General features: G+C 36.4%; 1 protein-coding gene across 2 annotated transcripts in view; it reads right to left on the minus strand.

The window, feature by feature from the left end:
• TRPC6 (transient receptor potential cation channel subfamily C member 6) overlaps window positions 1-26752 on the minus strand; it is a 171427-nt gene that overhangs the window by 57877 nt on the left and 86798 nt on the right. For both annotated transcript variants that reach the window (XM_043995656.1, XM_043995655.1), the window contains exon 2: window positions 16858-17632. In XM_043995656.1, coding sequence (XP_043851591.1) covers window positions 16858-17632 — 775 coding nt within the window. The remainder of the gene's footprint in view (window positions 1-16857; window positions 17633-26752) is intronic.

The raw sequence follows: 26752 nt of genomic DNA on the forward strand, positions 1-26752 counted from the left end.
AACTTAAGAGATCAAAACAAATTTAGCAGATCTATCTTAAAATATTTTCAATTAGTTTTGTGTTCTTTGGTATTTAATTAATTCATTATTATGATTGGTGGTTGTTGTTGGGTTTTAGTTTTATCTTCAGGACTTCTACTGAAGTCTGGTTTAAACTTGAAGAGTTCCCCCACTGGCAGGGGGGGTTTTAAGAGCCCTAGTTTTAGTCCAACTTCATCTTTTTATATATGGAAAAACTGAAGCACACAAAAAGTTTGTCCAAGATTTATTTGATAACATTTGTTTTTATGAAATGTAATAATAGACCTTTTTCATTAGTCTTTTCTTCTCCATTAATTTTGAAAGTCCCCAAGAGCGAGAAATTTACCTATTTATTGACATTACAGACAAAGTAGCATAATATAGTTATGAGAGACCTGATCTTAGTCAAGGATAGCTGGGGAATGGGGTAAATGATTTAATCTCTCAGTGCCCTAGTAACTAACTAGCAGATAGATTATGTATACATTGGTGGAAAAAGTTTCTTTGCCCCCAATATAATGAAAATCACAGATCTATACAACAACAAAATGGAAACAATATATGATACAATTTGCAATATTAGAATAATGTCAACCATACAAGAAATAATAATGGTGCTTTACATTTTGTAGTGATTTCCTTTATTGCTCTCTCAAAGCAGACTTTTAATAAATGTTAACTGACCCAAAGGCTACTTTGCCCTGGAGTAAATTCTACAGAAATAAATTGGTAAATCAAAGTGTGTCCTATCCTGCTGAGTGGAGTTCAATTACACAGCTGCTAATCAGGCAGCTGCTCCAAAAGTGTAAACAGGGCCACCAAGAAACAGCCATGTCTGCATAACCCCATCTGTCTGTTTTTAACAAGATAAGCAAAGTCAGCGAACTCTCAGGCATGTCACAACCTCAAGAGCTGTCTGAGGTTAGTTTCCTAAAAGGAGATGCTGAAAGGCCCATTCCTAACGAGCAATTTCTTGACAAGCATATAAAATACGATGGAACTCTCAAAGAACCAAATGTATTTGGCTTCTTATGGATAATATAAATTCTAGAATGTAAATTCTAAAATGAATTGGTTCTTTTAAAAAAAAAAAGTAATAGAGTCATAAAGGTGACCTCTGATCTCTGGAGTTTCACTACCTGAAAGGTAGAATGGCATAAATTTGCACTGCTCTTCAAGTCTGGGATAATCCCAAAAGGGATTAAAGAAGAAAAAGACCTGTACATATAAGAGTATTTCAGCAGCTCTCTTTGTGGTGGCCCCAAAACTAGAAACTAAGGGGCTATTGAGGAATGACTGAACTAATTGTGGTTTGTGAATAGAATGAATATCACTGTGGCATAAGAAATGATGAAATGGACAGGGTCAGGGAAAACTAAGAAAGTTTATGAACTAATAGAGATTGAAGAGAGTAAAACAAGGAGAACAATTTATACCACAAACAATATTATAAAGCAAGAGAACTTTGAAAAACTTTAGAAATCTGAATAGTGCAATGACAAACAAGTCAAGAGCACTGAATATGTCCTCTCAGACAGGTATCATGCTTAAAATGCAGGATGAAAAATACATTTTTGGACATGGCCAGCAGAATAATTTGTTTGGCTGGATTATGTATATTCATTATGAGGCTGTTCTTTTTCTATTTCATTATTTGATTGGGGAGGAGCAGTAGGAAAGAGAGATGATAAATGCTTATAAAAATAAATAAGTCAATAAGGGAAATAAAAACAAAATAGGCTTTCAAAACTTCTAAGACAAGCCCTGGTCAGCACTTTGGCTGGTAGTTATGAATAAAGAGGCTGTCTTTGTGTACTTAAATAATTGGGTGTTCAAAGTTATTTCAGACTAAACTATGACTGTATCCTCTCAGAAGCAACAGATACTAATAACAACAAAAATTCTTTATTTTTAACCATATACATACATTTCCTTCCTAGGAAATTAATATGTAAAAGCTTTAAATCTCCCCTACCCCAAATTCACTGGTGACATTTTAAATGGAAACAGCAAACCAGTCATTTGTGTACAATATGGGATTGGGGGGTCCTTTAAAAAGAAAATTGTGACTAATTGATCAAATGCAAGGAGATTTCCTTGAACAGGATCTCAGTTGCTCATTTTTAAAAGTAGATACTCTTTCTTAAGAATTTTTTTTTTAAGTGAGGCAATTGGGGTTAAGTGACTTGCCCAGGGTTACACAGCTAGTAAGTGTTAAGTGTCTAAGGCAGGATTTGAACTCAGGTACTCCTGACTCCAGGGCCGGTGCTTTATCCACTGCACCACCTAGCCGCCCCTCTTTCTTAAGAATTTATTATTTAAAATGCATGTGAGAGTGAACAGATCATAGAGTTTTTATTTTTTTCTCTTTAAATTGTTCTCAAAGGTTTATCTCAATGAGGCTTTGTATAATCTTATCTAGCATTGTGTTGTGCTTTTGCTTTAGATATATTTTCTTATCTGATCCTCACAACTACACTTTGAGGGAAGAGTAGTTATTGTCTGCATTTAACAGAGGAGAAAACTGAATCTGAGAGAGGTTAATTGATTCGACTAGGGTCATATAGCTAAGTATCTGAAGAAGGATTGAACTCAAGTATTCCTGATTCCAACTTCAGCATTCTAGCCACTGAGAAACCTAGAAGAGAGATACAATAGAAGGAGTGGTTATGTTCTTATGAATATTTAATATCTATCTAGTCCTAATAGTTAAGTTTAATTATTAATTATCCAGACTGTCAGCCTTGCTTTTTATTTGGGGGGGGCAGGGCAATGAGTGTTAAATGACTTGCTCAGGGTCACACAGCTAGTAAGTGTCAAATGTCTGAGGCCGGATTTGAACTCAGGTCCTCCTGAATCAAGGGCCAGCGCTTTATCCACTGTGCCACCTAGCTGCCCACAAGCCTTGCTTCTTTATTACCAATTTCAGGCTTTCTTCAGGTTCACTTGGTTTAAGGTTGGTTCATATGTGCAAAGACATGAGGAAATGGAAAATTTTGTTGGTATTATGAGGAAGTATATTAGGAAAAAAAAATCAAACAAGCAAGGTCCCATCTACTGGATGAATCTTGGGACTTACAAATTTGGTGCAGAATGATCTGAACCCAAGTGGACTAAGGGCAAGCAGAGAGATTGTTCAGTCACAGAATCCTTTCCCAGAAAAGTAATCTTCATTATTATATGTATATTAATCAACTTGTTTAAAGTTTTTATCCCTTCTACTGACTATAATCTCCTTGATGGCAGGGAATCCTTCAAATTCCTCTTTGTATCTCCTTTCATACCTTAGACAGTGCCTTTCATGCTGTACTAAGTGCTTAATAAATATTTGCTAAATTAAGTAAACTCATATTCTATAAGAATATTTAAAGGAAATTAGATCTTGATTTAAAGCAAGAATTAAAGATAAAAACATTGTGACATGTCCTGACTACTGCTTACCTGTATCTTCTTATCATTATTGTAATTTACCTTAATCTAATATTCTTTAACTCCTCTTATCTAAAGCCTCTGGTGAAATTTATATCACAATGATGATGACAGTGATAATAATGACATCTAACACTTATATAACATCCACTATGTGCCAAGTACATAAGTGTTTTACAAATATTATTTCATTTGACTCTCAAAACAACCCTGGGAGGTAGGTGCTGTTAATATTCCCATTTTACAGTTAAGGAAACCGAGGCAAGCAGAGGTTAAAGTCACTTGCCCATGATCTCATGGTTAATAAGTGTCTGGAGCCATATGTGATCTCAGATCTTGGTGCCAGGACAAGCACTGTTTATCCACTTCACCATCCAGAATCCTCATGCAAGTAGCTTGTTACTGCTGGCTCAGCTGCTCCATGGTATGTGTCTTCAGTGCTATTCTTCAAGTTTTAATGATTTTTTTTTTGTTTTTACATGATAGTTATTTTCAGATGTAGTCCCCTATTGCTAATGAAAGAGGCTTTCCTTATAATAAAAGGAAATAGTTAAAGCAAACCAACTGACACAAGTCACACCTGAGAGTTTACTAGACATTCTGTAAACTTAGTCTCCCACCTTTCCAAGAAAAGAAGGAAGGTACATTTCCTCATCTTTTGTCTAAGGGCAAAGGCTGGGATTGATCATTATAGATAAGCAGTGTTTGGTTTCCTTTTAGTTGTAAGATAGATAGATATAGATATAGTTAGATATAAATATGTGTGTGTAACATTGTATGCATATATCATGTATCTATAAATCATATATGTGTATCGAATATACAAACTGTCTATATATGGTAGACACATGTCTATATGTCTATGATATATATGATACATCATGGTATATATTTATCATATGCATTGTGTGTATATATAATATTTTGTGTAAATACAACTGTATATATAATATACCATATACATGATATATGTGCTACATATACATAGGTGCATTTACATGCATGTATATGTATGTATATACACATACACACACACACACTGATAGCTAGGTGGTGAAGTGGATAGAGTGCCAGGCCTGGAGTCAGGAAGACTCATATTCCTGAGTTCAAATCTGGCCTCAGACACTTACTAGCTGTGTGACCCTGAGCAAGTCACTTAACCTTGTTTGCCTCAGTTTCCTCATGCATAAAATGAACTGGAGAAGAAAATGGCAAACCATTCCAATATCTTTTCTTTTTTTGTTGTTTGTTTGTTTTTTCAGGGCAATCAGGGTGAAGTGACTTGCCCAGGGTCACCTAGCTAGTAAGTGTCAAGTGTCTGAGGCTGGATTTAAACTCAGGTCCTCCTGAATCCAGGGTCGGGGCTTTATCCACCGTGCCACCTAGCTTCCCCTCCAATGTCTTTTCCAAGAAAACTCCAAGTGGGGGCACAAAGGGTTGGACATGACTGAAACGACTGAATAACAATAAAAAATACAGACAGACAGACAGATGTGCACTATTACATATATTTTCCTGGTTGTGCTTGCTTTACTTTGAATTGGTTCACATAAATTTTGCCATGTTTCTCTCAATTGCACTGAATTTTAAAAAGACAGAGAACCACAGAATGGACTGCTTCGTTTTGAAGACTTTTAATTAGCTAAAATGCTGTGCTTGAATAATCTCTTCAAGTTCTATGGAGGTAAAAATTGTTTTTGATGGAAATTTTCTCAGTGTCCCTCCTACTTGCTTTTATAATAGCAATTGAAAACTGGATGACAAAAAATAAGGCATCTGAAAAGTCCCTCCAGTTCCTATGACTATGCATTCATTAAATTTGAGGAGTATGAGTTTTCTCTTCTGTTGTGTGCCTGAAGCTCAAGTTATTTCACACTCATTGGGAGTTGTTTGCTTCTCTTTGTCCCTGTTGAAGGCTGATCCTAGGTAGCCAGATTGATTTTCTGCTTCCAGAAATTTCCCTTTAATATAGATGTGTCCTTAAGGAACATTTACTCTTTTTGAAAAATAGCATTATTTTTGAACATATGTACAAACCCTACACTTAACCCTATATAGAACCAAAATGTTGATACACTGAAGTGTTGTGTGAAGCTTCAAGAAAGACACAGTAGAGCAGGAAAAGACAGAAGAGACAACCACATTTGAGAAGCCTTTAAAGTGATGCTTTAAAGTGAGAAATGAAAGGAAGCACTTTACACAAGAGTAGTAAACATGTCTTTAGCCCAGGATGTTGAATAAACCAAGAAATTCAAATGGTTTTGAATAAGAGTTTACAAGACTATACAAATAATCTATGTACAACCATCTTTGTTGTGGTGGTCGTGGTTGTGGTACTATGTTATGGAATTGCTAGTTTTATTCCATGAATTAAAAACAAAATAAAATTTTTAAAAATAGAATTCTCCCCTAACATCCTACTTGGATGTCTTATTGAAGTATCTGAGTGATGCTAAATTCTCAAACTCTATCAGTAGACTATTTGGTCCCAGCAGAGCCTCCTAAGATATACATCTCTTAAGCAAAGGTGTGACAAAGTCATTACTGTGATTTGAAAAATTATCAATTTGGCAATTTGGATAAATGTGGATTGGAATGGGAAGACATAGAAACATGAAGACCTATTAGAAAGTTATGCTTGGGGTAGCTAGGTGGCGCAGTGGATAAAGCACCAGCCCTGGATTCAGGAGTACCTGAATTCAAATCGGGCCTCAGACACTTGACACTTACTAGCTGTCTGATTCTGAGCAAGTCACTTAACCCCCATTGCCCCACAAAAAAAGAAGGTTATGCTAACCATTTAGAGGAAATAGTATGCAGACTTTAAATTGAGTTGATTGCTGTGGGAGTAAAGAGAAGAAAAGGGATGTGTGAGATATAGAAATAAAATTGGTAAGATTTGGCAGCTGAAGCATATGGGAACTGAAGTACAGTGAAAAGGAGGAGGGGGGATGTTTAGTAATGAAAATAATGAATTCTATTTCAGACAAGTTGCATTTGAGATGTGTATGGGATATCTAAGTGGAGATATCCAGCAGGCAGTTTGAGATATGGGACTATAGCTCAGAGAAAAGATAAGAGTTGGTGTTTTAGGTTAGAGAGACATCTGCAGACAGATGGTAGTTGAAACCAAGGGATCTAATGAGTTCTCTAAGAGCAAGTATGTAGAGAAAAGAAAAGAGGGCCTAAGATGGGGTACATTTACATGCAAATAATATGTATTTATAATGTGATTTAGTAGTCAAATAGATGGGATGATACATGATGAGCAGCATCACAAAAATCCAGAGAAGGAAACCTATCCAGAAGAGGGTAGCTAATGTTGTCAAGCATTGCAGAGAGGTAAAAAAGATTAAAGACTAAATTTTTAACAAAAGATTGGTTAAACAATTAAGAGATGCAGCTGGGTGGTATAGTAGATAGAGTTCTGGTCTTAGAGTCAGGAAAACTCATGTTCATGTATTCAAATCTGACCTCAGACTCTTACTAGCTGTGTGACCCTGGAAGTCACTTAACCCTATTTGTCCCTGTTTCCTCATTTATAAAATGAACTAGAGGAGGAAATGGCAAATTATTCCAGTATCTTTGCCAAGGAAATCCCAAATAAGGTCACAAAGAGTTGGACACAACTAAAAAACAACTCAGCAACAACAAAACAATTAAGAGATCACAAACAACCCCAATGAGAACAATGCTAGTTGAGTTTGGGGATCAGTGGTAGAATTGTAGAGGGTGAATAAGTGAGTGGGGGGCAAGAAAATGATACAATAAGTAGAGAACTTCTGCTAAGAGTTTAGCTGAGAAAAAAAAGGAGAAATTACAAAGGAAGACAGCTTGAGTATATGGCAGGGTGAAGTTATATTTGTGTTTGTGTTTATTTGTTTGTTTTAAATTGGGGAGACCTGCACATGTCAGTAGGCAAAATGAAGGGCTCCATTACCTGAATAGAGCTTTGTCCTTGTTGAAGGTAGAACAGGTGCTAAATTTTTGACTTGCTTATGATGATAATTTCATTCTTCAAGTGGTGGAGGAAGTGACAAGAGAACTGCTATTATGAGACTAGTTCTTACCAATAAGGAGGAAGTAGTTGAAAAAGTAGAAATAGTAGTAATGGGATTTTGAGGAAGAAGTAACCACATCTCAAATTTCTTGATAAATAACAAAGGAAAGACCAACCATAGTTTGATACACATGCTACATTTATGAAGAGCGAATTTTTAAAAATTCAGAGAAAGGTTATATAGAGAGTTGTGGTCAACAATTTTATAGGGGAATTTGATTGTAGAAAGATGTCAAGCTCTCAAAAACAAAATGTTGATGCTACAACTACATTTTATTCCAATAAGAATTAAAAGGGAGCTGCCAACAAAACAAAACAAAACAAACAAAAAAACCCCAACCTCTTCTGGATATCTAAGCATCTTCCTCTGAGAGGCAGCATGGAATAGAACACAACCTGAAGACCTGGATTCAAATATTGTTTCAGACATTTACAGTGTGACCTTGGGCATTAAACCTCTTAAGACATGAATTTCCTCATTCGTAAAATGAAGACAGACTCAATGGCCTCCAATGTCCTTTTCAGCTCTAAATCCATGATCCTATTAGCTATGTAATCACCTTGGGTTTTTTGAAAAAGATGTGTAAAGTAGTTAAGAGCAAAAGAAGGTAACTATTATAGTTAATAAAAAGTAGTAAGCATGCTTGCTTAAGAATAATGTCAGGAACAATGCAAGCCAAAAGAAGACAAGGCCATAATGAATCAAGAGAGCATTTTGTTTATTGATAAAAGGTCAAAAATTGGATGGAACTTCTAATTAGGGTGCATAGAATGATAAGAAAAGAGAGAGAAGGCAGAAATACCTTCAATCTCTGTTACCTATAATGTATAGGGATGATTTTTAGTCTTGGAAAAATAGAACAGAATTGGGTAACAGGGAGTAAAAACCCATGATAAGTGAAAAATTGGTGAGACAGAATATTCCTTTTAAGAATGAATTTAAGTAATCTGAAATAGAAAAAAATTATATCACAGGATACCAAAAGAATTCATGAACATGTTTGCAAAGCCATTCTTAATGGTTTCAGAAAAATGATAGAGCAAGACTGGAGATGAGTGAATGTAGCCCTTATTATCTCACAGGGGAAAAAGATGAATTCTTCAAGCTCTAGGCCAGTTACCTTGACTTCACTTCTTGGAAAAATTATAGAAGGCATTAATAAATAGGAGATTTGACATCTCTTAGAATAGATATACTCGATTTTGTCAAGGTCCCTCCTGAAATATAGGAAGTGGTGAACACTTTGAGCCAACGCAGGTTCATCAAGAACAAATCATGCTAGACTAAACTAATTTCCTTTTTATTATATGTTATTAAATCAGAGGAATGTTATAAATTTAGTATGCCTGGATTTTAATAAGGCATTTGACAATGGTAGCTGTGTGGTCAAGATGGAGGGGAGATAAAGGATAATAAAGTTTAAGTGGATTCAAAACTGATTGATTCATCAATTAAACAGTGGCTATGTTGTAGAAAGAATTCTTGTATATGTTTAAAGTGCACTATATGGCTTCTGAGAGTCCTTCCATCCTGAGTCTATTTATTATTACTAAATGAGAAAATGAAGTTAGAAGGAGAGAGAATGCAAAGAAAAATGAGCTTCCAGAAATCTTATGACAATAAATTACATTTGGTGTAAAATAAATATTATATTTGAAGATAAATGTTTTAATGTTTAATTAGCATGTTACAAAGGTCATTTGATGAATTACTGACATCACGATATAAACTAAGGCACAGGAAACAATGTGGGAGAGGAGAGGAAAATGTATTTCTTTGCCTTTAGCTGCTCTGCAACTGCTAAGCAGCCAAATATAAGGTCATTTATCCTCTGTCCCAATGATGCAGTCAGCAAGTTCATGCTTTAGAGGTACTTCACTGGACCATTTCCTGTGTCTCCCCTTCTATCCCCCAAGAATATGTCCCCAAAGATATATGAACAAAAGAAATGCCATCCTGGTATGAACTAAGGGCACAATCTGTCTCTTCTTTTTATCTCTGACAGTCACAGGATAACAGAGTTGCTTTTCATGATGTCACATTTATAAGGTTAGAGACATACTCTAAACAATCTTACACATAATTATCATGAAAATTATCGGGCAGCTAGGTGGTGAAGTGGATAAAGTACCAGCCCTGGATTCAGGAGGACCTGAGTTCAAATCCGACCTCAGACACTTGACATTTGCTAGCCATGTGACCCTGGGCAAGTCACTTAACCCCAATTGCCTCACCAAAAACCAAACCAAAACAAAAAAACACCTAACAGAATTCTGAACAAGAAAGGCAAGAAAAAGTCACACCGAGCCATTTTCTATCCCAGGAAAGATTAGAAAAACAGAAAGAGAGGTCTGTGGATCTGGGTGGATGCTGGCTGAGAGCTCAGCTGTGGGACTGGCACTGGGTGATGGCAGGGTCTGAACACTTGGTCAGAAAGAGATCACAAGGGACCCCTTTCCTAGTACTAAGCATAATATTTGGCACCACTTGGCAGTTCTGTCACCCATTACCCACGTTTGGGTCACAGTTGCTGTGCATAGAGGAAGTGTCAAAATCAGAAGAGAGCAGGGGATCTACCTGGTTGAGGAGATTCTAGAGACCAGGAAAGCAGTGACCAAGCCTCTCCCTAGGTCACACTACTTTTAGAGGCACCAAAAAACTACAGGTTCCCAATTAAGCTGTGAAAGCAGAAAGACATAGACAAAAGCCCAGTATTCCCCCATCCCTTCCCCAAGGTGACCATAGTCAACTCTAAGATATTTAAGTTTAAAGAGGAAGTAGGTTGGTAAAACAAACAAACAACAACAACAATTGATCATAAAAACAAAAAACAAAAACAAACCAAAAAAACTACTATGGTGATAGGGAACCTCAAGACACAAATTAAGAAGAAAACAATGACTTGAAACCATCTACCAGCAAGGCCTTAAAGAAAAATGAAGAATGGAGAGAAACCCCAAAAGAATTATTTGGGGGGGACAGGCAATGAGGATTAAGTGACTTGCCCAGGGTCGTACAGCTAGTAAGTGTCAAGTGTCTGAGGCTGGATTTGAACTCAGGTCCTCCTGAATACAGGGCCAGTGCTTTATCCACTGTGCCACCTTGCTGCCCCCCACAAAGAATTCTTAAAAGAGATAAAGAAACAAATGAGAACAAATCAATTGTAAAAATTAAATAAGAATGGCAGAGAAAATATTGGTAAAGAAAATGAGAGGTATGTAGGAAAATTATGAAAAGAGAATTCATGAAAAGAGACACTAAAAATACTCCTTACATGTATTTTTATTTTTAACATAACTTTTAAAATAATTCCTTAAAATTAAGAATTGACCAAATGATATAAGTACAAAGCTTCAGTGAAGTCACCTACTCTTTAAAAATTAGAATCGGTCAAGTGGAAGCTAATGAATGAATCCATGTAATGTCAAGAAATAATAAAATAAAGTAAAATGAATGAAAAAACAGAAGAAAATGTGAAATATAAGAAAAAATAACTAACTTTGAAAATAGATTGAGAAAAGATAATTTAAGAATTATTGAATTACCTGAAAGCCATGATAAAAAAAAGCCTTGACCTCATATTTAAAGAAATTATAAAGGAAACCAGAAGGAAAAGAAAAAATTGAAAGAATCTACTGGTCACCTGAAAGAATTAGGAAAATGAAAACTTCCAGTAACATTATAGCCAAAATCCAGAACAGGCAGCTGCAGAGAAATAATTCAAAGATAACAATAGTAATGTGAAAAATGCTCTAAATTATGAATAATTAACAAAATACAAATTAAAACTCTGAGGTACCACCTTACACCTATAAAATTGAATAACATGACAGAAAAAGTAAATGTCAAATATTTGGAGGAAATGTAGAAAAAAAAGGTATACTTTAAACGCACTTTTTGATGAGGCTATTAACTGATCGAAATCATTTTGGAGAATAATTTGGATCTGTGCCCAAAGGGCTATAAAACTGTGCATACCCTCTGCTCCAGAAATATCACAACTAGATCTATACCTAAATGGATCAAAGAAAAAGGAAAAGCACTCATATGTATAAAAATGTTTACAGCAGTACTTTTTGTGGGGGGAGGGATGCAAAGAATCAGGAACTGAGGACATGCCTAGCCATTGGGTCATGGCTTAACAAGATAGGGTATATTATTGTGATGGAATACTATTAAGCTGTAAGAAATTAGGAAGGTGATGGTCTCAGAAAAAACCTTGAGAAGAAATATAAACTGATGTAGAGTAAAGTGAGCAAAAGAGTTGAACAACATAAACAGTAACAGTAATGATAGTCAAGCATGAGAGACTTAGCAACTCCAATCAATACAATGATCCATGACAATTCCAAAGAACTTATGATGAAAAAATGTTATTCAGCCCCATATAGAGAACTGATGGACTCTGAGTGCAGATTAAATTTTATTTTTTATCTTTATTTTCTTGCTTTTATTCATTAATTCATTCATTTATCTATCTGTCTGTTTATTTATTAATTTTGGACCCAAGCAAATGTGGAAATATGTTTTACATGACTTCCTATGTATACTGGGTACCATATTTATTGTCTTATCAATGGTTTGAGGAAGGGCTAGAGAGAATTTGGAACTGAAAAATAAAAATAAAAAAGAATTTTTTAAGCCACTTTCATATGAAAATCCTTCCACTCCTGATCATTTTAGTTATCCATCCCTGGACTTCCTCTCATTCAATTACATTAAACGGCCTGTAATGGTTCTGGTGGAAATGCAGTGTGGTTTTGCAAAAAGACAAGATTCTGCTTTGTGTTCTTTAACAACACCTTTCCCATGGTCACTCCGTTAATATTGTGTATATGTGTTCATTAGAGTAGTATCATTGCTTGTATGTGCTCAAGGAAATGCCTACAATGACTTTAATTCTTTGTGCAAGAAAAGGAAGTTAACATGTTTGCTGACAAAAGTATAATTCCAGAAGATCCCAGCAGGCTAGAACAATGGGTTGAATCTAACAGGAAAAAAATGAATAGAGATAAATATAAAGATCTGTGCTTGGATTTAAAAAAGAAATCAGCTACATACATATAAGACAAAAGAAAAATAGCTAGATGATAGTCTATTTGAAGAAATTAGAAGTTTTCATTGACTACAAGCTCATGGTGAGTCAGCATTATGATACAGTTGTCAAAGAGAGCTTATTTTAACTTATCCTGCATTAGTAGTAAGCTCCTCGAGAACAGAAATGGTTTTTGCCTTTCTTTTATCCCCATTGCTATATATGTTTCCTGGCACATAGTAGGCACTTAATCAATGTTCATTGACTTGACTTAATATAGCAGAAATATAGAGTGAAGGACAATGGAAGTAACAATCCTACTATAGTCTCTCAGGCTCGGCCTACTTCTGGTGTGCTGTGTTTAGTTTTATGTGTTACATTTAAAGAGGGACTTGGACAAGTCAGTTACTAATAGTCGATGAACATTGATTAAATGCCTACCATGTGCCAAGTACTGTTATAAGTATGAGAACATGAAAACATGTCCAGAAGAAATAGACTGGGATGGTGATAGGATTTCAATCCACATCATATGAAGAAAGTTGAAGGAAATGGAAAAGTCTCACCTAAAGAAAAGGAGCCTTCAAATTATCTTATGGGCAATCGTTTGGAAGAGAGGTTAAGCTTCATTGGATCATAGATTTAGAATTGGAAGAGACCTCTGAAGTTATCTTTTATAGTTGAAAACACAGAACTACAGAAGTGAAGTGACTTCTTCAAGATCATGGAATCTTAGGATCAAAGATTTCAAACTGGAGGGTGTTTTAGAGACCACCTAGTTCAAATGCTTTATTTTACAGATGAGGAAACTGAGACAAAGGAAAGTTAAATGACTTGCTCAAGATCTCAAAGGTAGTAAGTAGCAGAGGTGAGATTAAAAACCAGTTCCTCTGACTCTATATCAATTGTGCTTTTTTACTATATGACCTTGCCTCTCCCAAAGGTCACACAGGTAGATGGCAGAGACAGGATTTGAACCTAGGTCCTTCACTCTTTCCATTGTACCACAATTCGGTGGACTTGTTCTATATATTTCCAGATAGCAGAACTAGGCTGGGAATTTCGGAGTGGCAGATTTTGGCTCAATACAAGGAAAACATTTCTAACAATTAAACATCTAGAAATAGAATAGACTGATTTGTGAGGTAATTGCTTCTGTGTTACTACTAGAGACATTCATGATAACCAGGGAGTGTCATAGAGTGGATTCATTCATCAACTTATGGATTGAGATAAAATACTAAACTAATCTAAACTCTAATATTCTGTAGGATTTGAGTTATGGCTCAGAGCCTGTCACTTTCTGAATTAAGCCTAGGCTGTTTTTCACCCTAAATGTACTTCCTTACTTTTCCCCTAAATGAAGTCCATCTAAAGGCTCAAGGTTGCCAATAGCATTAACATTGCTCATCTTCCAAGAGTTTATTCCTGTCATCTCACTATTTTGTTATCTTAAAGTTGATTCGTGTTAGTTACAAACTGGGATGCTTGATTATTTGTTCTCCTTAGAATTTGTCATATATTGGTCCATAGGCAATCACCTTTCTCCATTTGTAGAAGTGCTTGTTGTCTCTCACTTATACTTTGCTCAGCCTTTGTCTAAAAAAAAGTCATTAAAAATTCCATAGTCTCATGACTACTTCCCATTGTAACTCAGGTTCTTCTTTCTTTTTTTTAAAGTTTTTCATATGAAAAATTTTCAAGGCTTTTTTAAAAGTCTAAATGTGTTAAGGCCACTGGTTCATACTTACTCACATCCTTTTTGGTCCCCTAGAAGAACAGAAGTAGATTAGTGTGGAACAATTTCCCCACCTACAACCTATGTGACCCTTAACTCAAGCAATAAGAAATCTTAGAAAGAATTTAATCTAACCTCCACGTTTTACAGATGTGAAAATGGAGGCCAAGAGATGTGTGTGAAATGCCTTGTCCAACATCTCTCCACTAGTCAGTGAGATCTTAGAAGATTGGTCTCCTAACTCCTATTCTAGGGTTTGTTTGTCCCCTTCCTCCCCCATACCATATGTTTGCTGATTCTGTTTTCTTACTCTTTCCATATCTGACCAGATATGGGAATGAAATTTACCTGTCTGTGGCTCTCAGGGTAACTTTCAGAGGCCTCCTTACAAATTGGAAGTACACTAGCATACAACCTTCTTGGAGTTGCTTGCTTGAGTTTATGTGTAGGCACTGTAGAAGTCATGTGCAGGATGAGAGGAGGTATTGGCCAGTAGACATTGTGAAGAATGAAGCCTAAACTGGATTTTGCAGTGTGAAAGGTGTGACTAAATACTTGTATTCACAAAGAAGGACTAACTCCAGAGTCCTAAGACCTGGGATAAAATGCTGCTTCTTATGTTAGCTACTCATGTGACTTTGGGCAAGTTACTTATTCTCTATGTGCCTTACTTGTAAAATAAGAGGTTGGATTTAATGGTCTCTAAATTCCCTTCTTAGTCCAGATCTATGAACCTATAATGCTAATGGGCTTGTCATTCTATGATGGAATAAAATAGGAACTAGTGAATCAATCCAACACATTACACATCCAAGCTTTTTGCTCACAAAGAAGCTGTCAGAAGGGGGATGGGGTTGGATGTCTGGGCTTACTATCAATGGTTATATTGCATATAGATCCTGCACTTATAAACTGAAGCAGCTACTGGGAGACCTCCATAATCACAATAAGTCTATCAGACTAGAAGAGTGGGTCTGGATAGATAATGTAGTTTGAAGCTAACGGATTGGTGTGGTGTTTTTGTTGTTGTTGTTGTTGTTTGTTTTTTTTCCATATATGGAAGTTAAACTGACATCTAGCTTGTGATTACATGACTCTCCTTTCTTTACTTAGTTGTATATGTTACATTACACCCAAGCCCTAGTATGAATAATGTAATATTCGTCACTTCAGCAGACATTTGACAAAACCATACTTCCTTAATTTTATTATGTGATGTATGATTTTTAGATTGCATTTTAGTTTTATGCTCCAGTCCACTTAATCTTCACATGCACTTGACCACTTAATCTGTCCCACTTAACCACTAACCATCATGCCACTCTCTTCCTCAATATTAACAAGGACTTATAACAACAAATGCAAATTCCTCAATCTGAGATTCAAGGCCCATCATTATCAGGTCCTACCTTACCCATCTAGTCTTATCTCCCATCAGCCCACAAAACAAACCCTCTAATCCATTCACAAAGAACTCCTTAATGACATCCATATCTAACACTTTTATTTTCACTTTTGCTTCTAGTTTTCCCTCACTGAAATATACTCCCCTTCCTCTTTACTAGTGCAAATTCTACTTACCTCTAAGTTTTGCTTAAAGCTTGCCTCTTCCATTAAGCTTTTTCCAATTCCTCCTGATCATCCCCATTCAGTGGGAGGAGAATAGAATTTAGAGCTTTAGACATCATCTAACCTATTCTATCCTCCATTTTACAGATGAAGAAATTGAGGCTCAGAAATTATTTTCCCACAGTGATACAAATAGAAAGTGGGAGAGCTTGGATTTGATTCCAGTCCTCTTGACTCTCAGGCTAGTGTTTTTGTTTTTTTGTTTTTTTCCACTGAATTATGCTGACCTCTCCATTCTGTGAACTACCATCACATTTTTGATCTGTCCTATTCAGCAGTTGACTCCTGATTGATAATGCTCTTTAATTCATCCAACAAATATTTTTAATCATCTACTCTGTGTATGTGTATATATATGTGTATGTATAAAGTATATATTGTGTATATGCATATACACACATATATACATATACATACACATATACATGTCTTGTATATGACATATATCTTATATATATATATATATAAAATATACATGTGTCTTTTCTTCCCAGCCATCTTGTATTATATGTGTTTTGTTCCCAGTCATACTGTAAGCTCTTTTGTAGCAGGAACCATATCTTCCCCATACGCCTCAGCTTCCTCTCTTGTGAAATGAGGGGTTTGGATTTGTTGTGCTCTAAAGTTCCTGCACACTCTGAATCTATGATTCTATGATGCTGAGAAGTTTGTTATTCTATCACAGAATAAAATGTGAACCAGTGATTGGGCTCAAACAATTTGATACCTGCATTTTCCTCATAAAGAAGCTGTGAGAACGGCTAGGGGAGGGTGTCTGGACTTGCTACTAATGACTGTGTTGCATAAGAGTCCTACACTAACAACCTGAAGTAGTTCGTAATCCTCCACTACTAACATAGGCATGAGCACACAGTAGGTGCTCATTAGGCACTTTTGACCTTGATTCTATCAGAATATATATCGCCTCTTGATGATGTACTTACCTTAAACTCCTTTTCGATGTTTGCCAGCACTGCCAGTTCATTGCTAAGTTCTAGGGCCGTCATGACAGGATCCTCACTAGACAATGACAAATAAGCAGGGCTTGCCAGACCCCTGTAGGCATTAATTCGGGATCTGGAGTGACTGAAAGAGTCATGTTTCTGCTTCTGGTTGCATTCACTGCATTTGCAGAAATAGTCATGAGGCCTTTCAATGCGGGCTCCTTTCCTCAAAAGAGTGTGTACAATTTCATACTCCTGGCAGTGGGCAGCCAGAATGATGGGGGTAACGTCATGAGAGAACCGTGTTCCATCTTCATCATAGGCATAAAAGTCGTCATGCTGGAGTTCTGACTGGCTAGGGCTTGTTGCTAGTCTCTTGCCCTCAGCAAAAGCAGGATGATTTAAGATTGCTTCAACAATCCGAACATAACCTTTGCTAATGGCTAGGAGCAAGGCATCCCCGACTCGGGACAAGTTTTCTTTCTTAAGCAAAAGTTCAGTAATTTCCAGATGCTCATTGGCCACAGCCAGCTGCAAAGCATTCTGACCCATGTAGTCCACACAGTTCACATTCAGTGACAGGCATTCTTCTAGCATCTTTCGCACTACAGGAATGTTGCCATACTCTGCTGCATCTAAAAAGCGTTCCTCCTCAATAGACAGGCTTGTTGAGTGGTCATTGAACATATATGCTGGTCCTCGGTTTGCTAACCTTCTCCCCTTCTCTCGGAGGATGGTTTGTCTACGATGGGCCAGCCTGTTGTCAGTGCCCCGACTGCAAGAAAAGAGAAAAATTGCATACAAATCAAATTATGTGCATTTTAGTGTACAGTATGACTTGTAACTCATCTAATGCAGTCCTGAAGTATTTTAAGACAGCTGTATCATAATATCTGGACTAACTCTATTATTAAATCAAAATGTACTAATTTGTTAATGGATTGACAAAGAATTTCCTTAAAAATATGAAGCACTTTGTTGATTTAAAACATCCAAATTGAAAATGCCATCAAAATTCAACTATCATGTGGGAGGGAGGGTAGAATTAATTAAGAAATATCTTTAGAAATAAATATATCTCATTCTAACAAAAGTCACACATATAGACACATTATATATCACTCTTAGCACTTTAAGTACTAGCATATAAAATGTATTGTTTATAAAAATTATCATTTTATTAATGTGAATTTTTCAAAATAATGAATATCATTCCTAATGAAAATGCCATTACAACTCACCTCTATGGATCAAGAGGGCATTTAAGAGGGTCATTGTGGGTATAAGAAGTTTGCAACACATAACACACACAAACCTACAAAGGAGAACTAGAGTAAGAATTTTATCAAAGAAATGTATGATCCCAAAAGAGGACACAATGGTCTCTTGGCAAAAGAGATGGATAGCCTTTGTGCTTCACTGGTATCTTGATAATGTCAGGACAAGGGGAGAAGGGCTCTAGCATGATGGATGAAGTGAGTATGGTGAACTTAGAAGACATGGACAGGAGTCACATTTGAGCCATTTAAATTCCATGCAGTTAGGAAGAATACATAAAGTGATCCAATTATAAATTCATCTGAGTATTTGTTTGTAAAAATCACATTTGCATCATGATTTAAAATTTACAAAGAACTTTACCTATATTATCTTTTACACCCATCCAACTCCAGTAGATAGAGAAGAGGAATTAGTCTAGAGCCTAGAAAGTAGGCATCATTAACTGCTTCAAGTAATTCAAGGATTAATAACATCACAATAGTCTCTAGGATCTGCCAGTAATGAATACGTGTTATTTTGGAAATTCAATGTTGGTAAAAACCTCAGTTGACATTTAGTATAACTCAAACATATAAAAGAATTCCTTCTAAAACATTATCTGGCAAATGGTAATCTAATCTTTACTTAGAAACCTCCATTAATGGAGAACCCCTCTCCTTTGAATGCAGCCCAATTTGTTATTGTATAGTTCTAATCCCTAGAAAGTGGTTTCCTTGTATAAAAGCACAATTAACTCCTTTATACATTGGACTCATTCTTTCTTAGTTCTGTCTTTTTGAGAAGACAGGAAAAAACAAGTATACTTCCTCTTCCACATTCCTTCTGCATTACAAAACTGTGCTGACTGGGTCCTTACAACTTTATGTTACAAAATCTCATGTAGGCCTTCACTGTGGCAAGGCAAACCTTTTGACTAACTAACTCACTATCCCACTCAACAGAATGACTCTTCCAAATCTTTTCATCCCACCTAAGACTCCCATGATTTCCCTGCCCTCATCCTCTCAGCTGAGAAGCATGGCTTCTACTTCACTAAAAAAAATTTGGACCATTGATTGTGAGTTCCCCCTTCACTCCTCCTCCTCATCCAATGCTTTGAAGATGCTTCCTTTCCCTTTCTTGTCCTTCACCCTTGTTTCCCATGAAGATGTGGCCCTTATGGCCAAGGCTAAACCATATATAAAACATGTATAAGTGATCCCATTCTGTCCTGTGTACATAACCAAATTGCCTTGTCTGGCAACCCACTCTACTTGTTTTTAATTTCTCCCTAAACATAATCATATCTACCCTATCCTCAAAAAAACATCACTTCATCTATCCATCCCTGTTAACTACTGCACGATATTTCTTCTCCCTTTTTTTGTCTATACCTTTCCTCTCCCTTCTTAATGCCGCAGTCTAGCCTCTGACCTCATGAATCAACTGAAACAACTCCAAAGTTACCAATGACCTCTTAATTGTCAAATCTAATGGATACTGATCTTTATACTTCCTTACTTCTCTTTGCTTTTCACAGCCTTTGACTCTACCCATCACTCCTCTCTAGGTTTTCATGACAGTGCTTTCTTCTGGTTCATCTCTTACCTGCCTGACTACTCTTTCTAATTCTCTTTTGCTGAATTTCTATCCAGCTCATGTTTGGCAACCATGGGTGTCCCTCAAAGATCTGGCTCTCTTCTCTCCCATCTCTATACTATTTCATTCAGCAAACTCATCAGCAACCTATGTAGATCATTCTCAGATTTATTTTTCCAGTCCTCACTTTTCTCTTAATCTCTAGTCTCACATCTATGACTGCCTAAAAACAAACTATATGTCTTATAAATGTGGTAAATTTAATATGCTTGAACTGAGCTTATTATCTTTTTTGTCAAACTGTCTTCTCTTTCTAACTTCCCTATAAATGTGGAGAGTGCTGCTATTCTCCTAGTTGCCCAGAATGGCAAACTGTGTCATCCTTGCCTTTTCACTTTCACCTCCTTTTATCCAGTCAGTGGATTGGACTACAATCCTGTAGTATATCTTGAGCAAAGTCCCCCTTCTCTCCTCTGACAGTGCCACAACCCTGATGCAGGTTCTCATCAATTTTCCACCTAGACTCTTAGAAAAATCTGCTTCAGTTCTTCTCCCTGCCTCAAATCTCTTCTTACTCAATAGTCCATTCTCCACTCAGCTATCAAAATTTTCTTCCTAATATGCAATCTTTTCATGTCATTCCCCTCTTTAACCAACTCTAATACTCCCCATTGCCTTCCAGGATGAAATATAAAATTCTGTATTTTGCTTTTTGGGGGGGGGGGTACGGGACAATGAGGGTTAAGTGACTTGCCCAGGGTCACACAGCTAGTAAGTGTCAAGTGTCTGAGGCTGGATTTGAACTCAGGTCCTCCTGAATCCAGGGACAGTGCTTTATCCACTGCACCACCTAGCTGCCCCCTGTATTTTGCTTTTAAAGCCCTTTATAACTTTTTCCCTTTCTATGTCTCCAACCTTCATATTCCTTATCTCTTCCATATCTCCTCAAATACTCAGCAATCAAGTGACATTGGCCTTCTTGCTTTTCTTCATTCAGGACAGTTTATCTCCTAACTCTGGACATTTTCATTTTCTGCCCTCCATACCTGGAATACCCTCTCCTTATCACCACTCCCTAATAATCCTGGCTTCTTTTAGTCTCAGCTAAAATTCCAGTTTTTTGGGGGGTGAAACAAATACATTAATAAACAATTGGTTAATTTGATTTGAAAACAAAAGAAGAAAATCAAATTGCAAGTATCAAAAATGAAAAGGGTATATGTACTACTAACAAAGAGGAAATTAAAGCAATTGTCAGGAGCTATTTTGCCTAATCATATGCCAATAAAACTTATAATCTAGCTGAAATTGATGAATATTTACAAATACAAAACTGCCCATATTTACAGGAGACGAAATAGAATATCTAAATTTATCTTGGAAAAAGAAATTGAAAAGCCATCAATAACCTCCCTAAGAAAAAATCCCCAGGACCACATGGATTTACAAGTGAATTCTACCAATGATTTAAGGAAAACTTAGTTACACTACTAATTAAGCTATTTTTAAAAATAGCTGAAGGACAGGGGCAGGTAGGTAGCACAGTGGATAGAGTACCAGCCCTGGAGTCAGGAGGAACTGAATTCAATTCCAGCTTGAAACACTTAACACTTACTAGCTGTGTGACCCTGGGCAAGTCACTAACCCCAATTGCCTCACCAAAAAAAATAGCTGAAGGTGTCCTACCAAATTCTTACTATGACACAAATATTGTGATGATACCTAAACCAAGAAGAACAAAAACAAAGAAAACTATACACCAATTTCCTAATGAATATTGATGAAGAACATAAATAGAATACTAGGAAGGAGATTATAGCAATATATCACAAAGATCATATACTATATCCAAGTGGGATTTATACTAGGAATGCAGGACTGATTTGATATTAGGAAAACTATAAGCATAAATGACCATATCAATAATAAAAATAGCAAAAAACATATGATTATATTAATAGATGCAAAAATGCTTTTGACAAAATATAACAGTCATTCCTAGTAAAACACTAGAAAGCAGAGGAATAAATTGAGCCTTTCTTTAAAAGATAAGCAGTATCTAACACCAAAAGCAACCATTAACTGTAATGGGGATAAACTAGAAGCCTTCCCTATAAGAACAGGGATGAAGCAAAGATGTCTATTATCACTACTATTATTCAATATTGTATTAGAAATGCTAGCTATACCTGAGGGAGGGGAGGGAGAAAAGGGGGTGGGGAAGAAGAGAAGGAGGAAAGGGCAAATTGGGGAAGAGAGCAGTAAAAAGCAAAACACTTTAGGGGCAGCTAGATGGCACAGTGGATAGAGCACTGGCCCTGGAGTCAGGAGTACCTGAGTTCAAATCTGGCCTCAGACACTTAACACTTACTAGCTGTGTGACCCTGGGCAAGTCACTTAACCCCAATTGCCTCACTAAAAAAAAAAAAAAAAAGCAAAACACTTTCAAGGAGGATGAAGATGTTCTGCATTAATGCACCAGTATGACATATTGAATTGCTTGATCTCATAGGGAGGGTTGAGGAGGGAGGGAGGAAGAAAAATGTAGTACACAGAATTAGCTCAGGGACCCTGATCTCATTGGAGTGGTCTCATGGAGAGAATAGATTTCATACCCAATTGGGAGGAGTAATCTATTTAACCCTGCAGGAAAGTAGGAGGGAAAGAGGATAAGGAAGGAAGGGTGAAAAAAGGGAGTGCAGAGCAAAGGAGAGGATAGTCAGAAGTAAAACACTTCTGAGGAGGAATAGGTAAAAAGAAGATAGAATAAATGTCATGGGAAGGGACTGGGATGGAGGGAAATAGTTATGATGATTGATTATAATGGCAAAACATATGGTACCTACTTTGCTGGGCTTTTATGAAGAAAATTCTCTGTCATGTTTAAGGTACTATATACAGGTTATGATGAACAGGACACTATCAGAAAAACCTGGAAAAACCTACATGAACTGAAGCAGAGTGAAATGTACTGTATACAAAATAAGAGCAATAGTGGGGGATGATCTGCTGGGAAACGTGGTTATTTTCAGCAAGGCAATGATCCGATATAACCCTGAAGGACTTATGAAGATTGCAGCCCATCTGCAGAGAAAGAACTGATAGTATCTGAAAACAGATGGAAACACATTTTAAATTTTTTTTCTTTTCCTCTTTGACAATTCCTTAATCTGAAGTTTTGAGTTTTTTGACTGTTTTCTCTCACAACTACCTAATATGGGAATTTTTCCATGACTACTCATGTATAACTTATTTTGAATTGCTTGAGTTCTTGTGGGTAGGGGGTGGGAATGGAGAGGGGAAGAGAAATTGGAACATGAAGTTTTTAAAAAATTGATGTTAAAATTTTGTTTTTACATATATTTTGGAAAATAAAATTCTATTCAAAGAAAAAATTATATAAAAAAGCTTTTTAACTAAAAAAAGAAATGCTAGCTATAGCAATAAGAAAAGGAAACTGAAGGAATAAGAATAGGCAATGAAGAAATAAAATTATCACTTTTAGCAAATGATATGATGATTTACTTACAGAAATCTACAGAATCAACTAAAAATTAGTTGAAACAATTAAGAATTTTAGCAAAGTTGCAGGATATAATATGAACCTCCATAAATCATCAATATTTCTATATTTTACCAACAGAACCCATCAGGCAGGAAGAGACAGAAAGATAAATTCCATTTAAAATAACTTCAGATAGTATAAAATCCTTGGAAGTCTACGTGCCAAGACAAACATTTTACAAACCAATTACAGAACACTTTCTCTCTCTCTCTCTCTCTCTCTCTCTCTCTCTCTCACACACACACACACACACACACACACACACACACACACATAAAGATCTAAACAACTGGAGAAATATTTATTGCTTATGACTAGGTTGAGCCAATGAAAGTTAAAAGGACAATTCTAAGTTAATGTACTTATTCAGTGCCATAACAAGAAAACTACTAAAGAATTATAGAGACAGAAAAAAAATTCATCTAAAAGGACAAAAGGTAAAGAGTATCAAAGGAATCAATGAAAAATGTAAAAGAAGGAAGCCATTGACTAACATCTTACACCATACACCAAAATAAAGTCAAAATAGGTAAATTATTTACATAAAGAGTGACATCACAAGTAAATTAGGAAAACATAGAAAAATTTACCTGTCGGATCTATGGATAATAGAACAGTTTATGATCAACCAAGAGATAGAGAAGATCATGGAAGTAAAATGGATAACTTTTATTATATGAAATTAAAATTTATTTTGCGCATACAAAACTAATGCAGACAAATTTAGAAGGAAAAGAGGAAACTCAGGGAAAATTTATGGCAATTTTCTCTGATAAAAGCCTCATTTCTCAAACTGAACCAAAGTGATAAAAATAAGAGCCATTCCTCAAATGATAGATAACCAAAGTATATAAGCAGGTATTTTTCAAAAAAAGAAAATAATGTTATCAAGTCACATGAAATCAATATTCATTAGAGAAATGCAAATTAAAACAACTTTGAAGTATCACCTCACACCTATCAAATTGGCTAAAATGACAGAAAAGGAAAATGATAAACACTGGAGGGGATGTGGAAAAACAGAAACATTAATACACTATTGGTACAGTTGTGAACTGGTGCAACCAATAGAGAGGACAACATGTAACTATGCCCAAAGTCCTGTGAAACTATGTATATCCTTTGACCCAGCAATACAACTACTAGCTCTATATCCCAAAGTGAACAAAGAAAAGGAAAAAGTAATTACTTATACAAAAAAATGTTTATAGAAGCTCCTTTTCTGATGACAGAGAAATGGAAATCTAGGGGGTACCCATTAACTCATTAGGAAAATGAGTCGCGATTGTGATGAAATACTATGGCAATATAAGAAATAATGCAAAGGATAATTTCAGGAAAACCTCGGAAGATTTATATGAACTGATACAGAGTGAAGTGAGCAGAACCCAGGAAAACATTGTATAAATTGCCAGAAATACTGTAACAACTACTGTAATCAAGACAATGATCCAGGACAGTTCAAAAAGACTCATGATGAAAAATGCTGTCCACCTCCAGAGAGAGAATTAATTAACCCTGATGCAGATTGAAGCATAATTTTTTTCACTATCTTTATTTTGCCTGCTTTTGTTGTTGCAACATGACAAATATGGAAATATTTTACGAGACTTCGTATACATAAGTGACATCATATCACATGCTTCCTCACTGGGTGAGGGAAGGCCTGATGGAAGGGAGAGTATTTGGAACCCAATTTTTTAAAAATGAATTGACAAATAAGTGAATAAAATAATATAAAATTTCACCTTCTACAAGGAGCATTTCCTGACCTCACTTAATGCTAATACTTTCCCTTTGTTGATTATCTTCCATTTTTCTTGTACTTATCTTTTTAAATAGTTGTTTGCATGTTGTTTTCTCCATTAGATAGAAAGCTCCTTGAAAGCAGGGACTTGCTTTCTTTGTACCCCTTGTTTACTGACTGACTGACTGACTGACTATAGCTTAGTCTCTGCTTGCCCAAAGACCTCAGGGTTATTTCTAAAGGCAACAAGGACTTCAAATCCTATACTACTCCCATCTAAGTATTGCCTTTCCCTTCTACAATGTTTGATGCTTGAGAGAAGGAATTCCTCACTTTTATATTTGTCTCTCCAGCTTAAGGTATAATGTTTGGCACATAAGTAAGTACTTAATAAATGCATTTCATTCAATCCATTTTTGTTCTGTAGTTCTTTACTGTATATGTTCCAAATCCCCAACTAATATTGGCAAAAGTATACTGATATGCATTAACAGAAAGGTGGCTTCTGTAACTTGCAATTCCACAGAAATTCCCATCATACAAAGGGGCCTAAAGAAGTTTTCCTGCCAATTTATTACATGATTGTTAAAAGCCAATATTGACTAGTAATGTCTTTTAACAAGGTAGAAAGACTTCAGTATCTGTCTTTGGATAGTTCCACGATATCAGAAAAGGATGGTAAGCACCAGTTTAAGAATCCAGGTTTGCTAGTCCAAAGAATGATTGAAAAGCTCCATTGGCCTACAACAAGATGGCAAATTTTAACAAGATTCATCTTCAAACAGAATTTGTACGATCTGATACATACTTACATCATATTAACTAACACACAATTCATCCCAGGACTTTCTGTTCTTATTGATCTATTCTCTCTTTTGTTCTAGCTCTTATGCCTTGTCTTAGGATGAGGGTGGGAGGTTGATTAAGCCTGCGGTCTCTCTGAATAGATCCCAACTTCGAACAGATCCAAATTACTAATAATTTCAGCTCCCATCAAATTTCCTGATTTCCTTCCAATGTTCTTTTTTTCCTTTAAGTCTCTCTCTCTCTCCCCTTTTCTTTTTTTCCTAACTGACCTTTGGTTAATTCTCTGGTCTTGCATTCCTCTATATTCATTTCCTTTATCAAATCCTGTGGCAAATACTAGGGACCTTAAAGATAAGCGAGTGCAGGGACATAGATAGGAGTTTTCTGGAGCTGGAGAGAAGTTCTGAAGAGGAAATAAATGAAACTAGCAAATTAAGAAACTATAGGTGTGGGGGGGGGGGCAGAGCCACCAAGATGGCGGAGAGGAAGCAGCAAGCTGCCTGAGCTCTCCTTCTGTTCCCTCAAAACGAACATTAAATCAAGCCTCTGGATGGATTCTGAAACTACAGAACCTGCAAAGAGACAGAGAGACACAGTCCTCCAACCAGAGATAATTTAGAAGACTTCAGGAAAAGGTCAGTCTGACTCAGGCAAAAGGGAGGCCCAGCGCAGGGCAGCAACCCAGCGCCGAGGGGGTCGGGGCAAGTCAGCAGGAGCTGAGGGCCACAGCCGAACAACTGAGGCCCCTGGAACCTGGTTCAAAAATCTGGTGGCCAAGAAGGACAGTGGAAAAACCTACCTGCACCGGCCGAGAGGGCCACGAATGGGTCAGGCAGGATCAGACGCCGGGGTCCAGCGCCTGGCTGGCCTAGCACAATCAGACAGGAAATACAGGGCGGGGGATCTCCACACACCAT

This window comes from Dromiciops gliroides, chromosome 3 (genome assembly GCF_019393635.1).
Source record: "Dromiciops gliroides isolate mDroGli1 chromosome 3, mDroGli1.pri, whole genome shotgun sequence".
Classification (NCBI taxonomy): Eukaryota; Metazoa; Chordata; class Mammalia; order Microbiotheria; family Microbiotheriidae; genus Dromiciops; species Dromiciops gliroides.